This window comes from Seriola lalandi, unplaced genomic scaffold, assembly GCF_002814215.2.
Source record: "Seriola lalandi dorsalis isolate HSWRI2012SDOR001 ecotype SW California unplaced genomic scaffold, Sedor1 jcf7180002054923, whole genome shotgun sequence".
NCBI classification, from domain to species: Eukaryota; Metazoa; Chordata; class Actinopteri; order Carangiformes; family Carangidae; genus Seriola; species Seriola lalandi.
This window is the reverse complement of record NW_019525475.1, coordinates 698518-720035: the sequence shown is the minus strand read 5'-3', so window position 1 is coordinate 720035 and position 21518 is coordinate 698518. Positions and strand designations below refer to the sequence as shown.

Sequence of the window (21518 nt, the reverse complement as noted above, 5' to 3'; positions counted from 1 at the left end):
GGGGGGGGGCTTGCTCCAGCTGTGAGTCACATTTCCACACTAACAACTGGAAGCAGTGATTCACAAGCCCGCGATGTAATTGGCGAGGACGCCTCGTGAGTAAAGATGGTGGAGGAACGGGGGAAGGGGGGGATGTGGAGGCGAACTAGCGTGAGGGAGCGAAGGAGAATAAATGCAAAGTCAACTAAGGGAATGTGAGAGGAAAAGTAAACACATGAGAGAAGAACTCATCGCTCCGGGCGAGGTTATGGGCTGTTTTTAATGTTATTTTGTTTGTACTGTCCGTCTTCATTCAGGGAGGGGAGGGGGGGGGAGGGGGGCAAACACCCCAGTGAGTCTGTCACAGTGATTCTTAATTCGCACACTAAGCAGGGGGGAGGGAGGGGGAGGCAGAGGGGTTACGCTGTGAGCACGCGGTCCGCAGAAGCCCCTCCGGGGGTCGCGGTAATTATCCCAGCATGTGTAATCACAAAGTCACGAACCGTTACTCGCGCAATACGTCACCTTTTTTTTCTTTTTTTATCGCTCAGCCTGAGGTGCGCGTCGACTATTTCGGCGGGAATTAAGAGACAGACATGACATGACTGACTGGATCAATTATTATGGAGTGTTAAAAGGGCAGGTTTTCTCTTTCGGGTGGGGGGTGGGGTGGGTTTGGTGGGGGTGTCTGTGTCAGGTCTGTGATGAAGGTCCGTCTGTCTGTTTAGCTGATGCTCCCGTGCAAAAGGTCGCACTGCAGTGGTCTCTCCGTCATCGCAAGGCTGCGCACCTGGCACAAACACACAGTTGTCTCATTGAAGCATTATCTCCCAGCATGCACAAGTAGAGCGCCTGTAAGAACACTAATCCTACACAAAAAGGCTTATTACTCTTGATACACATCGCCGAGACTCTCACGGAGTGAAGACAAGCCTCTTTAGTTAAATTGCTTCATTCCAAATATGTTGTCTAATCACAACAGGCAGTCTGCCAGCGTGCATACCTCGTGCACGGTGTTACTTTTTTTTTTTTTGGTGCACAATATGAGAGTCCAGCTCTAATTCAAACCCATCCTGTCTGCATCAGCACGCCCTAAATGTGAACCTAAACTCTCAGGAGTAAACAAGCGTCTTTGATTATGCACAGAGAACAATTATCTGTTCTCCTTCACTGGTCCAAAGCCACATCCCTTGACTGCTTGTGTCTCTCTCCCCCTCTCTCTCTCTTCTTCTCTGTAGATGGATGTAAATATTAATGAATGAACACATCGTAGCCCGGATGCTTGTTAGGCTTCCTGCTTCTCCCCAGTCCACACTGTTTCAGTTTATTTACTAACTGAAGGAAGGAGTGAAGCTTCAAGGATCCTCCTGTCAGCTAAAAGGCAGAACAGTGGCCTCGGGCTCTGAGGTGGCTGGTTGGTCAGCTGGAAGATATGAAGATGGATTCTGCTCCCGACTCGTGTCAGAGTCAGTGTTATACTTCAGCTCCTGCCACAACCAAAGGTGGAGAAAGTTACTTTTGAAAGGAGTTCATCGTTTTACTCCCTTTTAAAAAAAAGTCACTGCTCCCCCCCCGATCTTACTGATCAGTTATTGATACCATTAATGAAGTACTCAACACCTGCTGCTACAATCATTATTATTAATATCATTAATATCATGATGATCATCATCATCATCATCATATGTGGTGGTTTGGATCTCTCTTGATAAAAGAAACAGCTGGACTTTCTAAGCAGCATGTTTACTTCAAATCTACAACACTTCCTGTCTCTGAGTCACATGTCGCTAAACCAACCAATCAGAGGCTAGGAGGACTTAGACTGAGGCAAATAACTACAGAGATGGAGCGAGGAGGTTACTGTAAGTGTTTTTAAAGATGCAGATGTAAATATTTAAACGTGTAAATATGCAAATAATAATTTTGTAAACATAACTGTATGTGGATAGTTGACTGTGTGGACATAATGGTGTAAATAATTAACACTGTAAATATATTTTTAGTAAATTAGGTCATTAATTAACATCTAAACCTTACATTATTATTATTATTGCTGTTAATGTCACCATTATCATTATTTTTCTCTCTCTCTCTCTCTCTCTCTCTCTCTCTCTCTCTCTCTCTCTCTCTCTCTCTCTCTCTCTCTCTCAATAAAAACCAGCATCATTACACAAAATGATAAAATATTTCACATTATTTGGGCTACGTATAAAAGACTGTATGTACATATAATTTGTTAGCTGATGATTGTAAAACTCCTGCAACAGCTTTTCTGCCAACTGTGTTTTCACTCTTTTTATTTCATGGCAATGTGATGCAAGACTGCAGCTCTGTTTTAAAAAAAAAAGAAATAAAAGAAAAAGAAACAGCACCAGTCTTGTTTGTATCAAGCAGACTTTGATTGCGTTTCTAATTAGAAGCCTTTCATCTGTGTGAGATTATGCAAGATTCTGTGTTTTTTGCTGCTGGTTTTTATTTAATTTATGCTCAGAGACGTACTGTGAAAGAACTTTTAAAGAAACACCATTTTAATTGAAATGAACAAATCAAATTAAAATGTGTTGCACTGCTTCATGAGTTACCATGTAAAGTGAGGAAAGTAATGAAAAGAACAAAGTCATAATTACTCTTGAAGGCCTTATTCATATATTTTTTTTAGTTACTTACATTTAAAGTCTATTCATAATAAAAAAAAAAGTGATTGCGTTATAAATAGAAACCTAAGTGTGTCTCATGTGATCATAATTGAAAACATTATTTATGTATGCACATATTTCACAAGCACAATAAAACTTTAAATGCCACCTGGTGTTAGCCTCTGTATTAAAACACCTGTCAATCAATTTGGAAGCAATAACAAGGTCTCTATAATTTAGTTTACCTTTGCAGATCATAGAATCCACTGGATATATACTGGAATATCTGGTGGTTATGGAGTGGATATTACATTTTTCTATTTCTCTTTTTTTTTTTTTTTTGCTTGTGCTGAGGAAGCAGCTTTCTTTATCTTGCTCAGAGGAACTTTGACACATTGGCTGTTGCATGAGGATCAAATATGCAACCTGCCAGACAACCAGCACAGCGCCCTGAATCATGCATGAGTGAGATCTTTTTTTTTTTATATGATATACTGTATTTACTGGCCTGTTGCTTTGTGGCAGAGATGAAGGACAATTAAATTTCAAATGTGAGAAGTCGTTATTTTGCTCGTATTTAGAATGACACTATTATACAGTAGGATAACTGAAGCACAAAATAAAACATGCAGAAACACTAAAACCAGCTTGCTGTCTCACTTGCATGATATGAGCTTATGCATCTACCCACACACACGCCACTGCCCACACACCCACATATACGCCCACACACAAACACACACACACACAAACAAACAAACACACACACACACACACACACACACACACACACACACAGCTTTCTGGAGCCCACTGAGCCCTGCGCTCTGACTCTGATTCACAGCTCAGTGTTTCTCTGCCTTCTGAACCCAGGTTTCTAATCAGAGAATTAGTTGCAGTTTCTCCTGCCAAAATCCACACAGTAATCCATCTCACTTTGTCCACACTGTGGCTCATGCCCCACTAAAGCATTTGTCAGTATGTATGAAAGAGAGAGAGAGAGAGAGAGAGAGAGAGGGATAGAGAAAGGGACAGACAGAGAGAGATCCTGGCAGCCGGGGAAATGCGCTTTCCTGGTTTTCCTGGTGGCTTTATTAAAGCCTATTAAGTGCACAATGACAATCTTTTAAATTTCTTCAGTATTGTTTCCACAAAAGAGACATGCTCTTATATTCTGAATACATTACAGCTCAGATAAACTCCCCCCCTCCCCCTCTCGGCTTGCCTACATTCTTGTTGTTGTTGTTGTACGACTGTGAGCCTGCACACTGCTCTGTACCTGCTGTTATGGATGCTTTTGTCGAGCGCTGGGTCAGGCCAACTGCGCATTCGACGTCCAGCCCAGTCTCTCCGAGTGTGACTAATGAGGGAGGAGACGGACAACCAGGGTGCATTCTAATCACCCACAAGGACGGGAAGAGATATGGAACGGGAGAAAGAGAGGGACTACGACGAGGAAGAGGAAGAAACAAAAAAAAAAAAAACAGAAGGAAAGAAATAGTATATTTATATTAGAATTTTCTGAATGAAGCACATATCTGAAATTTCAATATCAAGCGTTTTCCTGTCTGCAAGCTCACATAAACCGCACATACAAGCACAGCACATGCTCAGACACGCTGAATACTCTCACAGCCTCAGAAACAAACACTGGGACATGAAAGACACAGAGGGGGCCTTATGGGGTTCGCTTTGGCAAGGTTCAGGCCACTGAATCAGGGGGAATTGGCCCATCTAGCTGCATACTGCCAATACCCATAAGGCCTCTCACTCATGACTGTTCATGCGTCTGAACCCGGCTCTCAAAACAAAGTTACTGAGCTGTGCAGTTATTGTAGACATAGTTGGAATTATCTATGCAAATTTCCGAGCGAGAGCGAGCCTGTGAATACTAATGGTGAATGATAGAGAGAATTACAGCAGCCAGGTGGAGAAGATGCAGGAGGATTGGTTTGGATAGATATAAAAGAAAAAACAAAATTCTCCTCCCCCTTCCCCGGGGTTTTCATTTTGTTAAGCCTGTGATGTTCAATGCATTCAAGGAGTTACCTGTGTTCTTCAAGAGGGTGTTGCAATGTACTTCTTGCATTTTGATTGACACATTTTATCCGAATGCCTTTGAATATTTTTTACATTCCACTCGACATATTTATTAAGTCAACTGTGCAAAATTATGAGTCTTGAGAAAAGCATTCGTGGTTTTTTAAATTATGGGGCACTGACACCAAATTCTCCAAATATCGCATCGTGCTGCGCGAGAGAGAAGTCTTGGTCGCAGTTTGTCAGCGTGCTAACATGCTAACATGTACTGCTATCATTTCGTGATCAGTCCTTCTGACGTTGACCGTGTCGCTCTTTAAACTACGTCACCGGAATAGCTACCTGCTGCACAGACGAACTGAGGGCTTGATTTTTACTAGACAGTCTCCTTTTATCTGTGAAGCTCTTAACTGGCCGTCGGTGGATTAAAATCTACCCCAGGAAAGATTTCACCAAGTCACGCTTGTAAATGTTTTTCCACGAGGCCAAAGTCGTGAATGTTCAGGGCCTTTAAGAAAAGGGAAAGCTTATATGCCAACAAAGTCCACTCCAAACTCTCCAAAATAGCAACTGTATTTGGTCAGTCGTTGAAAACCAAAAAAGAAAAAGTTCCAGAAATACAACCCATACATCCAGTAGCCTTGTATTTGTTGCCACACTTTAAGCAGTACTACCTGCACATTGTCCTTCTACCTGTCCCTCCTCAGTCTTCTCCCTCTTATAGTTTAGTTTCTGTGTCCTGTGCTGCTTGCTATGCATCATGTTGGCCCAAAATGACGATTGATTGCAGTGCCACTGCCTTTGTAATCCGCTTAGGATGGATTTTGCATCTAAATCACTTTATTATTTATGTGCCTAACTCGTGCCAATGCCATTTGGAGGCAGTATGATTGGTGATCCATCACACATTATCCTTCAGTGTGGTCATTAATATTGTAATGGGATGGACCTTCACCATGAAACTTCCAGGTGGAAAGGAATGCAGATCTCCTCCGGGAGGGTCAGGCTACTCAAAACAGGAGTCAACAGAAGGAAGATTATCAGGTGTGTTGCTACCAGACGGATTCTCCAGAGATGTTGTTAGTTCGCCCTCTCTCTCTGCTATTAACCTCTCTCTGCCGATCCCCCTCTCTCCTCTTTCTGCTCCCAGGTTGCACAGCAGCTTGTATCTTCATACATGGGCTCTCATAGAAAAATATAGGATGTTATTGTCCTTTTCCATCGGGGTTTCAATCACCACCTGCCAATCACACGCCTCTGCTGCCTCCAGGCAGACACACACAAACACAAGGTGGCACATCAAGACATGTTGAAACAACCACCTCTATAGATAAGAGAGACAAGGAAAGACAGAGACTCATCTTGCTACATAAAGGGCAAGAGTGATATGAATTGCAAAGTATTTGATGTGAATACATCAAAGGAGTCTTATACAAAAGTTACATACTGTTTGTGTATTGTATAGATTTGGAGACTCAGCACTAACATGAGGCCTGGGGCATGCTGGGACGGCTCAGGGCAAAAAATCTGTCACTCTTTGTCTCCGTGGCAGCCCACTGAGTCCACTAAAGAGCGGGGCCATAGAGATACAGCGCATAGATCTCAGTGGGCGAAGAAGGAAAAATGCTTAGATGCGTCTGAGGTGCATGGATGCCAGCAATCATCATGTCACTGTGTCACGAGGAATTCCCCCATGTCGGCTTTTAGCCAGAGGGAAGGGAACGCGCAGTAACACAAGTGAGTCGTAGGAATATTTGTGCTTAACGTGACTTAAGCAAAAACAGAGCAGCTGGCCTCAGATGGCTGAAACACTTACTTGTGTGATTGTAAGTGGAATTAAAACTAGTTTGGGGACAAACTGGAGAGAGAGAGAGTGAGAAAGGAGAGTGGTGCTATGTGCTAATTACAGTTCAGACTACACATTTATTTTAAGCAGGATCTGACCATGTTGTGCATCCACACGCAAAATTAATTATACGCCAAGATTTCACTCTAAATGTACTTATCATGCAGGTGATTTTAACTATTTTTGGCTGATTAGACTTGGATTGATTACATCTACAGACTGTGCTTAATTAGGTGCACTCCAAAGCACTGGCACGGTGCAAGTTTGAGCATATATTATATTATATTATATTGAAATGGTACTGTAGTGTCTCTGCCATCTCAGGCTGTTAGATTAAGAAGTTTTTGTATTACCTGCTGCTGTTCTTTTGTCAGTGGAGAGGGATTTACGCTGCGTACTAAATCACTCACTACTTCCTGTACACAGGGTTCGAATTACCGGGGGAATTGGGGAGGTTTAACATCCCCTGATAAAGACATGGACTCCCCCCCAAAGGCGGTAAAAACAACAGTCCGGGGGGATTGCAACATCCATATATTTTTCTTATCTGTAATTATAACTATTACAATATATTTCCCATATTCATGCTTGGAAGAATCTTGTGATACGATTTCAGACACCCCTAACGTGGGCCGTACCATTCCCTAACCCGGACGTTAAGTCTTGTTTACTTTCCTTACTCGCGCCAGTGGCTCCCGTTGCGTCTCTGCCCCCGTGCGACAGCGATGGGAAGTGTAAGTGGCAGTTACAAACTATCCAGGTGGTTTAATACACTTTACTGTCTTACCCACACAGTTTCTGAATGAGACTGTGTGAAGTATTTAAAGATGAACGCTGACGTTATCTATTTTCTAACTTTTGATTTAAGTTACAGTTTAGCTAACTAATGTTAGCTAGCTGATAGAGTCCAATCATTTCCAATGTTAGCTCAGTCATTTCATTACCTATATCTAATGTTAGCTAACACTGGTGCTCAGTCACTAACAGTGAGACAGTGGGGATTAGGTGTTGTAGAGATAAGTTTTGAGATGAGTTTATTATTTATATTAATAGTCTTTTGTGTGGCTGTGGTGGCTTAGTTAGTCTTTTACCTTTTGGGTATTAGGTTTTTAAGAAACACCCTCTTTGTTTTCACTGAGGAGTTTTATCTGGTTTGGTAATTGAACAATATTGAAATACATGTGTGGTGAAGGCTAAGTAATTTTATTAGCAGTGGTGGAGAGAAATTAAATGTATTTCAACTTTTTGGGCTTCTTACATCTTACAAAAAGCAGTGTTTAATCGGGTCATATTTCAGATGTCTGAGTTGTTAACAGTTACCAAATAGTGATTTTTCCCTCTAAACTTCTCACATGGTTTCATTTCTATAAATGCTGAAATGATCACATATTTCACCAAAAATCAAAGATTAGAGAACAAGTCTAATCACTGAAAACAGATTTTTGAACCAGAGCGTTTTTACTTCTTTCCTCTCTGATTAATCATCTGATGACCCCTCAGATTTATCTGGTGACCCTGCAAATAGTCTGTCCTCTTTTCCTTTGTGGACATCAATCGAGCACCTTTGGAGATCTTTGACCCTACTCTGTCTGTGACGTCCTGGGTGAAAGCTGGTCATCGTTTGTCAACATCATGCGTGACGGGGAGGAAAGCCCAGGAGGATCAACTCAAACCTCTGTGGTCAATTCTTTAAGGTAAGACTGATTTGATAGAGTTTGCATTATGCTACTGGCTAAGGCCTGAAACATTAACCTAGCTACTCCTTCAAGACATAGACACACAAAAATCTAACTTTGTCAACTGTTTTTTATTACCTTGAATAGTCTAATAGAAAAAAATTAATTCATACTCTACAGGACCTTTTTCATTGAATTCATATGTTTCTCACTTCTGAATTAATGGAAAAGATAGGATTCACTCCAGTTTAGGCTTTTGAGCCAATAGTCCTCTTTGTTACTTTGATAGTGTTTCTGGTTCTGCTTCAGCATCGTGTGGGTCTGTATTTGAGCGGAAATGATGGTCTACTGTTGCGGTTTGTGTTTGTGGGTCTGATGTTCTGCTGATGTTTTCTGCGCTTGAATACTTTGTTGGTGAGCCCTGACTACAAAAGTTGTTGTGTGGTACATTCTTCATGAGCTGGTGTTATGGATTTGATTCATCATCATCATCTACAGACTGTAGACTTTAAATTAAACAAGCATGGTACTGTAAGGATTGTAAGACTTCAATCACTGAAGCATGCGCTTGCGCTGTACTGGGAAAAAAATTGCAATTACTTGCAAACTACCCACAATAGCTCTATACTGCACAGATTCAGCACCATGGACAGAAACACAGAAATGACAACATCGGTATTCATACTAAATATGCTTGATTTTTTAGTGTTGACTGACAACACTGTCCCATATAGGATATTGAAATGCTACTTAAAACATTAAAACTATTTTTGGAGGGCGATGAGGCATCTCCCTGAACAACTAGTATTACCAGTTGTTGTATTTTGGTAGGAACTTTCAAAAAATTGTTTAGTTAATGTCCAAATAAATCTAGTACCATTTCTCTCTAGTGCTGCCATAACAGTTTCCTTGCATGTTTCCATATGTCACACTGTGGCATTTATTGGGACGCAGCCTTGGTTTAAACGTTTCCACACCATGGAGAGAGAGAGAGAGACAACAGAGGAACGATTTCTCACGTCTGCTGTATGAGACTCAGCGTTCAACATCAACACATTCGTGTAAAGTGCTTTTCAAAAAATGTCTTCATGCTCGTAACTCTGAATCTCTTAGAGATACTGCACTTACACCATTCAGAGTAGCGTCACATGCATTGCTATTTAGTGATGATTGCTGTGCTCACAATCTTAGATGCATTCTCATGAACTCCTATTCATATTTGATAGGGTAATGGAGCATCCATTTCTCACTCAGCGGCAAGGAGAGGAAGGTGCTGCCAGCTGTGTTATTTTAAAATCTTTGCATTCGTTCATCAGCTGTTTTTCATCCGTTAACACACACACATACACACACACAGCTATGGTCTCATCTTCTGTGGTGGCTATGACCTTTGACCCCTGGTTATCGTTGAGTGCACAGATTAGTCATCAGCAGTGTGTCTGAGCAGCTCAAGTGGATCTGTGCAGGCGCAGCATGATGTGATTATTCCACTGACCTCTTTTCCAGTGACCACTGCCAGCAGAGAAGCATGCTTCTGAAACGTACCTCTGCGTCCACAACAACATGTTCTGCCTCTTTGTATGTGGGCGGTGGATGAGCTCAGTAAACAGAGGCTGTGATTGTTGAAACACCAACATACATGAATGCAATTACTCTAGTAACACAGCAATATTATTTTACGTACAGGTGTGAGTTTCTAAATTGAGGTGCAATCATCTTGCAGGTAATAACGCCGTTAATGAAACATTTTGGAACAGAAAGACGGATCCTTTGTGGAGGTCGTTCCTCAACTCAAATCATTATGTGGCTGATTCATTTCCCTGCCAAGTTAATATAAAAAGCATCAGCTCGGGAGGATGAGATTGAGGGTGTCCTTAATTGTCAATTAAGGATGTATTGAAATGAGGCACGGAGTAATGAAAATTCTTTAGATTATGTTTGCTTTCTCAACCTAAATCAAGCCATCACATGTGGTTTGCAGAGAAGTCACAAATAAATCACTAATACTATTATTATGGATATGATAGAGCGCTCAGTGATGGGTTTTAGCTCTGACTGGGAATGGACATGGTTGTGACTGGGTTTTAATAACTGATGTGTTTTTCTGCTGATTCACTGATTAACACATCCATAATGTGCCAAATATCAAACTAATGAAAGCCATTAGCCTCCATTAATCAGGCAGAGAGAGATCCCATCATTACTTGCTCTTGTTTTCCATTTTGACGGAGAAATGGTCTCCTTCAATAAAAAATATTCAATATCTATCATATTTTTTTTAGTAACACCAGATCATGAAATCAGTTTTAGAGGGAATGTCAGGTGTTAAGTGTGCGGAGGCAACAGCCAGCACCTATCCAAACAGACAGGCCTTCGCAGACAGCCAACATCATGTAAACAATAGGAAATCAAATAAAGGAACCAATTACATCTGTCAGCTGTTGGGTTCTTGCAAATGGCTGGGAAGGCTATTGGTTTGATGTTTTTCCCTTTTGAACAACACAACTAAGGAAAGGTTGCTATATCAATGTAAACTTGTCAGCTGTTCCCCTTACAGTATACCCTAATCTTCTCCAATTTAATGAAATACACCATTTCCTTAATCCATTGTACAAATGTCAGAGGATTACAACCTTTCCATTTCCAATTTGTCATCTGGCTACCAGCATGACGAAAGACAAAGGCCTTTGTTTATTGTGATTTAAAATTAGATTTGATGTCACCACACAGTAAAGCAAGGGAGTGGGGGGGGGGGGGGGGGGTGTCTGATGTTTTTTTCATGTTTTATCACTAGTTTTGGGAAAGCATATCAAATATTAATTGCCAGATATTAGATGACATGGGACAATCCCAAAGCATCCCAAATCCCCCAAAAAGCGCATCGATAACTTGTCCTGTTGAGTCAGAGGAGACACAACAACCTTTAAACCAGCTCTGTATTTTCTGTCTTCAAGTGTTCAGTTTTTATTACACACAAGATATTTTTAGTCACAGCTAATGTTGAATAACATAGGAGTTAAATGTCTAGAGAATATCATTTTTACTTGTTATGCCCTTGAACTGGAATTGTTTGCCTCACTTGTGTTAATTATCTTGAATAAAACTTTTTCTCTTCCACTCCTGACCCCTAACTCCAAGAACTGCCCCGAGGAAACTGTGTACTGGTGTGGCAGAGTGCACGAGCGGTTAGAAAGATCATTCTCAAGCCGGAGGAACTGAGTTGATAAATACGTGTCCTGCTGAAATGCCAGTGGAGACGCTATATTCATACCAAAACAATAGCTGAACTGTGAGTGAAGCAGGCTAGTTCTGGCAACTAAAGTCTGCACCTCCAGCTCCACCCCAGTGTCCACCTGTAGACTCTGGGTCTAGTCTATATTCTCTTAGGGTGGGGCAGTTATTATTTTCACTCCCCAATGCTGAACTTGGTGTATCCCTGTGAAGTTTGACCGGGTCACAGCTCAGATGCCAAATGTTACCGGCTGAAATTCCATCATGTCCTACTTCGCTTTAAGCATGTAACACTGTCACACTGTGATATTTTTTACTCTTTACTTCATGGCCCATATTTCCTGGTTGAAACACCTCATTATCATCCTAGTTCCTAATCCCTCCTGTCCTGAGTTTACTTTATCCAAGTGGGGAGTGATGAGGTCAGAGCCTAGATGCCAAATATCAACTCTGTAAATATTCTACATTTACATTATAATCCATTTCACTTCCTGGATTTAGCTATGTGATTGAAGCATACATACGATCCAGTCTGTTGCCCCTCCACCTCCATCCCTGCGATCCCATTGGCAGGAAGTTATTATCGTCAGGCCAAATTCCTGCCGCGAAGAATTTGATGTATCTTACATACAGTAAAATCTGTATATATCAGTTTTCATTGTCACTCCCCAACCACCACTATACATAGCTCTGCTTTGTGGTTGAAACACCAAACATCTTGCAGTCTGCTGCACTTTCACCCCAGTGTCCAGCAGTAAACTCAGGGTCTATGTTCCCTTACGGGGCAAAGTCATTATCATCACTGGCTGTGTTGAGCTTGATTTATCCTTGTGATAAGGTATCAGCCTAAAGTATGAAATATCAACCTTCCATATATTCTACATTCACGTGATAATCCATGCTACTTCCTGAGCAAACTACGTATGATCCCTTAGGGGGGGAAGTTACGATCGTCACTCCCCAATCCCTGCAGTGTAGAGCTTGGCCCCTATGTTGTAGTCCACTGCACCTCAACCTCCATCCGAGTTTCCCGCCTTTAGGTTCTGAGTCTATGTTACGCATATGGAGGAGGATACTATTGTCACTCCCTAATCCCTGCTGTGCAGAACTTGATGTATCCTTGTAGGGAGGGATGAGGTCAAAGCTGGGAAGCCAAATATCAACTCTGCACATATTCTACATTTACATAATAATCCATTCCAGTCTCTCACTGCACTTCCATCATTCACTGCTCTCTTTGATCATCTCAATAATGATATTTTTAATTCTGTAACGTACTGACATCCAGTGATATTTGCACTCTTTACACTCCACACCCCAGGTGCCCTTGTTGAAACACCAAGCATGCCTGTATGCAGTATTATCCAGTCATGATCATATTAAAATTATGTTTTCATAGCAGTAGTGTCTAGGAACTTGCTCTGCTGAACCTTTGTAATTAATCCCAAGGGCTCGTAAAGATGTTTTAACAAGATAAGGCCCAAGACAATGCCCTCCGCAGACAAAACTGATTCTACATTCTAACTTAAAAGGTGGCTTTGTTTGCTAGTGGAGGTAAACTCAAACACAAAGACCTGCATAAACAAAATTTTTCTCTGTGCTTCTCTAAATTTCCTCAGATTGTCTAGAAAGTTACTTTATGAATCATATCTTCCAATCGCAGGAATATTTTGCCTCCCGGCCATAAGCAAAATAAATGTGAAGAAAAAGCATTTTACAGTCAACATTCACAAAAAACAACCCATTACAAAGTGCATGCACACTAGAAAATCAATGCTTGCACAGCAAATTGTAGCAGCATCCCATGCCACTTAACACACTCTGCTCTGTTCTAAGTAGTGTGTCACAAGAACTTTGACATACTTTTTGCAAGTTGCTGCCTGATAAATGTTAACATCAAACTGTGCTTACATTCACTAGTGGATCAGTTAACGGATTCTGCAGGGATTTTCTCCAAAACAGCGTGACAACAAACACAGACACTTCAGCATTTAGGAGCCGAGGGAGGTTCTAAACTAAAAGTCTGAGAGGGGCCCGAGGCATTTTGTGTTCCAGAGAGAGACAATCCATTCCTCTAGCAAAGAACAGGCTTTAACGAAATATTCTGTATTTAAAGGGGAAAGTTTTTGGGGAAGTGGAGTATAGACTGTGTCTTACTGTCTCCATGTTAGTTCCTAACGGCATCTGCAATGCAAGTAACACAAAAAAGAGAAATGAGGACTCACCAAGAGGCTGTCCAGCGATGATACGGGCATTTTCTCCTGCCACAGCCGCCCGAGCGTTCCTCTCGTTCAAGTACTGTACGAAGGCGTAACCCTTGTGTACAGAACAACCCACTATCTTTCCGTACTTGGCAAAGATGACCTCTATATCGGTCTTCTTGACAATGGCTGTGTTGAGGTTGCCAATAAAGACTCTGGAGTTGAGGGAGCGCGGGTCATTCTTGTTGGTCACGTTGCTTGTCTGGGTTTTACCAGTCATTCTCCTCCAGTTGCCCTCCTGGGACACAGACAGAGGGGAGGACAGGACTTTAGAGGTTTTGGACAGGCCAACTCCAACTAATTCTGCTCCTGAAGAAAACATTATAGAACCCCAAAGTGAATTAAATCAGTAAAATAAGACATTATGAAATAAATAAACATATAGTAAAATATATGAATGAACCACAAAATCAAATAATTTAATGAATATAAAAACTCATTATCATGAAATGGTATTTTATCATTCTCTTTTGATATCATATGCTCCCAGCGACGACCAACCACCTGCTATCTTACCTCGCTAGCTCCTGTTGGCGAGAGAAACCACAGAGAAAGACTGTGTTTTAGCTCTTTAGAGTTTCATGTCTTTTGTCTGCCACGTTAACTTTGAATTAACCAGTTAACTGCTGCCATTCACAGTGGCTCTTCACTTTGAGCTTTCACTGAGCTAGTTAGCTTGTTAGCCAGGGAGGCCGGTGGCATGTAAGTATCATCTGCTACCGTATGACATTTAGCATGTTAGCTAGCTCCTGCTAGCTAGAACAACAACAATGCCAAAGTAATATGGAATGAATACTTTAAACACAATACACAGACAACTAACTCACCTTTATTACCTTCACATGCTACTTACCTCACTAGCTAACTCCCTAAGCTGGTTTGAGAGCTTGAGTTAACTGTTAAATTCAGAGTTACCTCAGCAGTGTCGTGATCTTAAAGGCGGTTTCTCAGAGAAAGGTATAGTCTTTGTAGTTCTCCAGCTAACAGCTAGTTAGCCACCTTGCTAACTAAAATAAACTGGGGGTTTGTGATAGCCTTAAAAGTGGGGGGGGGGGGGCAGAAAATGGTGACATGAAAACTGATATTACAAAATAAAATGTGACATGAAATAAAACTGTCACTGGTAAAAATGCCTGAACTCTGAAATAAAAATGGACACTTTAAAGTGGAGGTTTGAAAACAAATAGTAATGTGAAAATAAAAGTGATAAAATAACATTTCATATTAATAAGTTAATACATTCAAAAAGCATTTCACAATTTACAGCTTTTTTTTTTTTTTTGCATAATTACCTCTACTTATTCATATGATTATATATTTCATAATGTCTTTTATTAAGATCAAAATCAATCACCTTTGATGGAAATACACACTTTTTGTTGATGAAGGCTTTTGTTGATGAAGGTTTACCCTCTTGCACTGGCCAGTCAACTGCTTACCTAAGCCACATTTTTGCATGGTTGAAATGCTACCGCTGCATGGCTGAGTCGGAGAATTAGAGGGAGCATCAATGTGTGAATGCTGCAGCAGTTTTCTCTGTTTTGTTGAGAAGCCGAATACAGTGGCTATCAGTGAGAAAGCTCTGCTATCTCAATACCCATATTGTTGCATCCCTAATGCTTTGTGTGCCGTTTCACGGATCACAGAATGCGTGGGCTGTAATTCATGTTGCAGTTTTATTCAGACTTTTTTTGTGCTGTCAAGTTATCAGCGCACATTAGCCTCAGCTTTTGTAAGTCTCCCCTGAAATTATTTCTAAGTGTCCTATTCATCATCCGAATGTTATTTTTTGTGAAAGGTGATTGGCTGCAGAGTCAATGAAATTATATCTACCCAAGGAAAGGATGCACTACTCAGCTATTCATGGTCTTTATTTAATTAGTTATCTTGAAGTAGATTGATAGACACATAGCCCAGATAAATAGATCCCACATACGTCTCATTGCTTTTCCAATTGATTTTCTTTTTAATGGAAGCACATGATTTCATTTTTTATAGCTGTAGAAATCCAGGTTTTCATTACAGTTTATATTCCAAAAGGGATTACACTTAGTGCATTAAATACTGTGAAATATTGTAAAGAAAAGACTGAATATTCAATATTTGCCTCCTCTGAGTCTGTGTCCCTGACACACGCTGATAACAACTATTCAGCTTTAAGACGAAGAACCTGAATAATGGATCCAATCCTCAGTAAACAGGATTAGTAACCAAGGTAACACTGATGTTGCTGGAATATTATGCACACACACACATGCACACACATATTTTCTCACTGGAAAATAGTCTCTTTTTTATTTTTTTATACTTTATCCAACTTAATTTTCCACTGCAAGAGGCTACTGACACTGTGTGGCCTCAGTATCTTCACAATTACATGATGCAGTTTTCCCGTGAAGTGCTATACTGCAACGGGTTCGTTCAGCTAATTATAGCGTGGCATGAGATTATGTCGAAATCACAGCAAGAGCATTGTAAAGCGGAAACTGAGTGATGGCTACGTTTCACTGTAAGGTCGCTCGTTCTCGTTTCCTGCAGCGGATGAAGGAGGAAACTGAGCGGTCATCCAGAATTGCGAGAGCAGCCATTTGATTTACAGGGCAGAGATTCTCTGTCGGGGCAACCATTACACCTGAGACTGCGATCATGCTACACATTCAGCTGCTCATTCATGGATGAACGCACATTATTTCACTTGGCAGCACATGTTTTTAGCATTACATCACCCACAGAGTCTAATGCTATTCACTTTCCTGTAATTATTCAACACCCACTACAGGTGCGTGATGATTCATGACTCTTATGGGCTCGCTGTTTACAGTGCTGCACCAGTGTGTGTGTGTGTTGTCTCGGCATGTGGGTGTGTGTGTGTGTGTGTGTGTGTGTGTGTGTGTGTGTGTGGGAATAAACTGCTGCTTGCCATCTCTGAAGTGACCTTGACATTTATCAGCACCAGACACTGAAAATTAATGTGGCGTAGGCACACACACACACACACACACACATACATGTGCGAACTCAAATGAGCCCCACAATGACCACCTGATGGTAGTTTAAACCCACAATGTGACACCCATGCCGTACTTATGTCTGTGGACAGGTCACAGGGAACATGACAAATCAGTGGAGAAGGGTTAGATTGCCTCTCTTGTCAGATAAATCAGCGGTGGGGTGAACGGTCACGGACCCCTTTTACCGCTCTCTACTGTTATATTTCATGTTGTCTTCTCTGTTGTTTTCTTTAGAGCGGGACGCTAATTTATTCCATCAGTGGTTTTCCTGCTGACCTTGCCTTTTAGTTTATTTACAACCTCCATTAAGCTTCACATCCCACGAAGTGATAGCGCCACGATGAGAAACATGGGAAAACAACAGAGGAAGTGATAGGCGAACGGTAGTGTAATTGGCAAAATAATTGTTCCAAGGACTTGACATTTGTTATCAAAAAAAAAAAAAGCACAAAGAGGAGCTTCATCACAGAAACACAGGCTGCAAACTGCTTTTTAGAGGGAAAATGATGATCTGGTGTTCAAAACCGGCTCTTTAAAAACGATTACAGCTTCTACAGTACTGCTTTTTATTGTCAGTATAGGGCAGAAGACAGTTAAGTCTTCGTTCTGGCATTACTGCCTTTTAATACAGTACAGAAGAGCATCCCAATCTCATACCAATAATTAAAAAAAAAAGAAATATGGATAAGGTCAGCAGAAAAAGCACCAAGGTCATGTTGCTGACAGCAATGCTGTGTCGGGGATCGTTGTAGAGTGGAAAGAAATAAGGGATTTACTGTAGAGCAGAAGTAGCCATATTACTGAGCTCTCCCTTGCCTTGCTCTGTAATGCATTGTGCCTTTGTAGACAGGCTCTTAAATGGTTGTTGTTTGGGTCTGGCCACCTGCCTGATTTATAGACATTTTTTCATGGAGGGAGGGAACTCATTGAATTGATTCCTTTTGTAATTTCCTACCACTCCACCACTGTACATTGCTCTTTGCCATGCCTCAGCCACTCTGCTCTGATTGTTGCCAAGGCAGCTTGACGGGGCTGAGGAAAAGGCTGGAGAGGCTGCTCACTGAAACAGAACACAGACAGGTAGCCCCATACACCTTTTCTCCACTGGTGTTGCTGCCATGCACCGCAGAGGTGGAATAACTGCGTCATGGATTCTTTCCATTTATATCTTGTCTTAAAATGTGTCTCTCTGCCTCTGAAAGCAACAGCAACGACTGAGGGAGAAAAATTCCCTCTATTTGTAAATCAATGCCTCTATTTGTATTGTAGGCTGCAGAGCATTTTCTGTGGTGTACCCAGCCATAAATGTGTGCACTTTTCTCACAGGCCTAAGCTTTTCTGCCCCACAGTGACAATTGTGTCTGATTTTGAGGTAAAGGAACAGTTGCATGGATTTAATTTAATATCAGAACGCAGCAGAATGGCTTTAAGGCAATGATATGCCATATGGTACATTCTACCTCTCAACCTGCCTCTTGAAAAATAAGTTTAGTCTTCAAGACAGACAGACAAAAAAAAAACTAATTTTCCCCACGTTTTCAATCAGTTGCTGCCCTTTGGTTTCAAAGGAGTCAAGGCGCATGGTGTTGAAGCTGAAATTCAACTCGGCAGCCGCAGCACAGACGCTCTGTAAAAAGAAAAGGAACAACTCTAATTTTGCCAGCCAAGGGTTCATGAAGCACTGTAAAAAAGCATAAATGGATTACAGTGAACGGGACATTTACACAGCACTACTATTTATGACTACAACTCAGGGGGATTATTCAGCACAATATCTTGAGGCCAGTGCCTTTCTATTTATAATGGTGCGAGGAGGCGTCAAGGGGTGTGTTCCTTTGTCTACTACCCTCAACCAGGGAGCTTTAATGTTTGCATCGTCTTTGATAATCATCTTCCGTGCTCGTTTTAGAAGAATACTGGATCTGATATCAACATGTGCGTGTTTTCAGTGTGAGTATATTTAGGAAGAACCAGCAGGTGGGGAGAGAGAGAGAACACACATCTGGGCTGTATTGTTGTGTCAGCACGACTGTTTTTGTTTGTTTTACCGTTGATTTTTGCGCTTCTACCATTGGTCCGTGAATGAATGATGTGAACGAATGCTGAATGATGTGCAGTTCCAGTTTGAATGATCATTTTTTTGCATTTTTCCCTGAAAATTAAAATCAAAAGATGATGATGATGATGTGTTTTTTTTTTTTTTTGTTGGGGCTTGTACAAAACAAGCCTGTTCACTTGTGTCTGGAGAATATGAATTGTAGTCCGGGGGCCGTCTCTGTATCACCACAACGCTTATGATGCTAACAATGTACACACAATGTTGTGACACATTTTACCTTTATCAAAAAATTGCAGCTCCTGCGGTTTGGATATGGCACTTGGCCATATTGCGATTTCGATTATATATTTCAATTACTTGCGCAGCCCCAGTTTGAAGTCTTCATACTCACAAGAAAACCCCGAGCTTTATTCACTCACTTTTCCCCCCAGCTCGCATTTACTGGTGCTAGACAGTGTTAACTGAGCGTTCTTTAAAGCGAATGAGAACTGAGGGTCTCCTTAATCTGTCTTGACTCCTCGTGACACTTTATTCTTTCAGCAACTTCAGCACACATTTAAAAAACATAAAGGTATACTGAATAAATGTTCAGTTTTTTTTATATTCTCGAGAACGCTTCTTTTTTTTTTCTTCTTTTTTTTAACTTAGGTGGTTATTATATTTATGGTCTTGGAAGAAAGACTATAGCCTGTGTACCTCATACATCTTATCTCACTTCAATACCACAGCCTTTCTCAGCAGGGCCTTTTCCTCTTACCTGCAGAAAACCTCATTTCACTACAAACAGTGGCTTTCGCTTTGCAGCTCCAACAGTTTCTTATTTCTTTCCGAACTCTGTTCTCAGAAAATTCATTGACTATTAGGAAGCCTGGAGCAATGATACAATTAGCTAAGATGCAAATGGAGCCATTTCTCAGTTGGTCCTCCTTCACCTGCAGCGGGGTGGGAGGGGGTGGTGGGGTGGGGGATGGGTAATATGCGGTGGGAGAAACTCCTGTGTGCCGGGGCATGGCAGACACAGGATGATATACGAGTGGAATCTGTTATTGTCCAGAGGGAGTCGGCTGTTTGTGATGGACAGGGGGGAACACTTCACCTGCAATGACAAGATTTTCATTTCTTTCTGTGGTAGTATACAGCTGCACAGAGTTGAAACTAATCTGGTCAAACACAGTGAGCTGTCGAGCGCAGAATAGATCAATCTCTGCCTGCTCTTAATCCAATTTGATTGGTAAGGATAGCACTGGGGTGTTTTATGATATAAAACCCACTCTGCATGATTGTTTTGAAAAGCTTCCTCTCCACTATGTAACATGGCTCCACGGGATGTTTAAAAGCTTTCTCCGCACCGTACAGTGGGATATCCCCATCTTCTCAAAATGGGAAGGCAGACAATCAAATGCAATCAGAGTGTTTATGAGCACATCAGACAAATCTCCTCTTAGGATAAAATCAACATAAAGACACTTTATGCAGTGATGCAAGCGTTTTGAAATCCTTCACTCCAGCACAAGCAGCAGAACAACAATGAAAACAGAGTCAAGGTCAGGTCTTAACTGCTTTGTGTACTGATGGTTACCACAGCAATGCATCATGGGTTATGTACTTAACAGATGTTTGAAATGCAAGTGATTTTCCCAGAGATGTGGTGGAGTGAGGCTCACAAAATGGAAAAAAAAAAAGTTCTAGTGCACAGTGTGCTTAACCACACTCTCCTGGGAATAACCTGTAAACTTTCCACCTTGTATCTCTGCACTTAAACGTTGGCATGCTAAATGCATTCACTCTCCCGCTGCAACGTTCATACCCATTGCATTTACTTTATCTCTGATGTGAAGATATTATCTGTAGTGCTGACTGCTCCCTAAGTCTGATACAATGTTATGTTCATCTGAATCACCCTAGTACAGTGAATACTGTAGGCTATAGCTTTAAAGGGGGCTATTTACAAGATTTCTCTGCTGCCAAATGTTGGTTTCTTGCCAGAAGCGAGTGTAGGTGATTGTCGCTTGACACAGGCCGGGGCTAGCTAGTTAGCATGCTAACTTCAGTGCATGAAAACTGCTGTCCACAGCTGGAGACGGCTCTTAGTGAGTAAAGGAATGAAGTTTGATGCCGACGTTGGCCATGTAGCAATATCAAAACTTACAAATAGCTCCTTTTAAGATGCAGTTGTTTTGGGAAGTTGATATGTTGCAGAGTCGACACTCTGCTGTTTGCTGCTGGGCAGGTGGTGGGCTATACACTGGGTTTTTAGAAAGAGAATCAATAACAGCAAAGTCTCAGAGGGGCGTAAAACCAAAACAATCACATGGAAGACGCTTTAAAGCTCAGCAGCTGCAGCTTTTGGTGATGATTTTCATAAGGTTCATCACTATGGGTGACCCTTTTCACATACGCGTCGTGATGCAATCTGTTGCAATCGTAAAAATGCAGATTATAACCACATTAAACGAAAACATATTAAGAGGATTTCATACCCAAACTCCTTCTCAAACTGCTCACTGTTTAAACCCTCTCTTGTGTAATTATATTATAACCAACAGAAATAAGGAAGCTACATTTAAATCCAAAAGGAGAAACTAATAAAATATAAAATAAAATGACATAAATGAAACCAAAATATTTAAAAATGCCAAAATATTGTAAAGGTATGCTGTGATATGTTGGGTCTAATGAATCCGGCCGTTGACCGTTCTGCTCTCCTCATTAAATCTGAATGTGTCATCATTAGTGCGCCAAGTTGCAGCTGCAGCTGGGACAAATTTTTAATGGGGGC

General features: G+C 41.2%; 1 protein-coding gene across 2 annotated transcripts in view; it reads right to left on the bottom strand.

Annotated features, from left to right (window-relative positions):
* ralylb (RALY RNA binding protein like b) overlaps positions 1-13907 on the bottom strand; it is a 53724-nt gene extending 39817 nt beyond the window's left edge. The window contains exon 1 of one of the 2 annotated variants that reach the window (XM_023431441.2): positions 13634-13907. In XM_023431441.2, coding sequence (XP_023287209.1) covers positions 13634-13889 — 256 coding nt within the window. In that variant the 5' untranslated portion in view covers positions 13890-13907. The remainder of the gene's footprint in view (positions 1-13633) is intronic. The other variant, XM_023431440.2, reaches the window with a different exon arrangement.
* Between the last annotated feature and the right edge of the window lie 7611 nt (positions 13908-21518).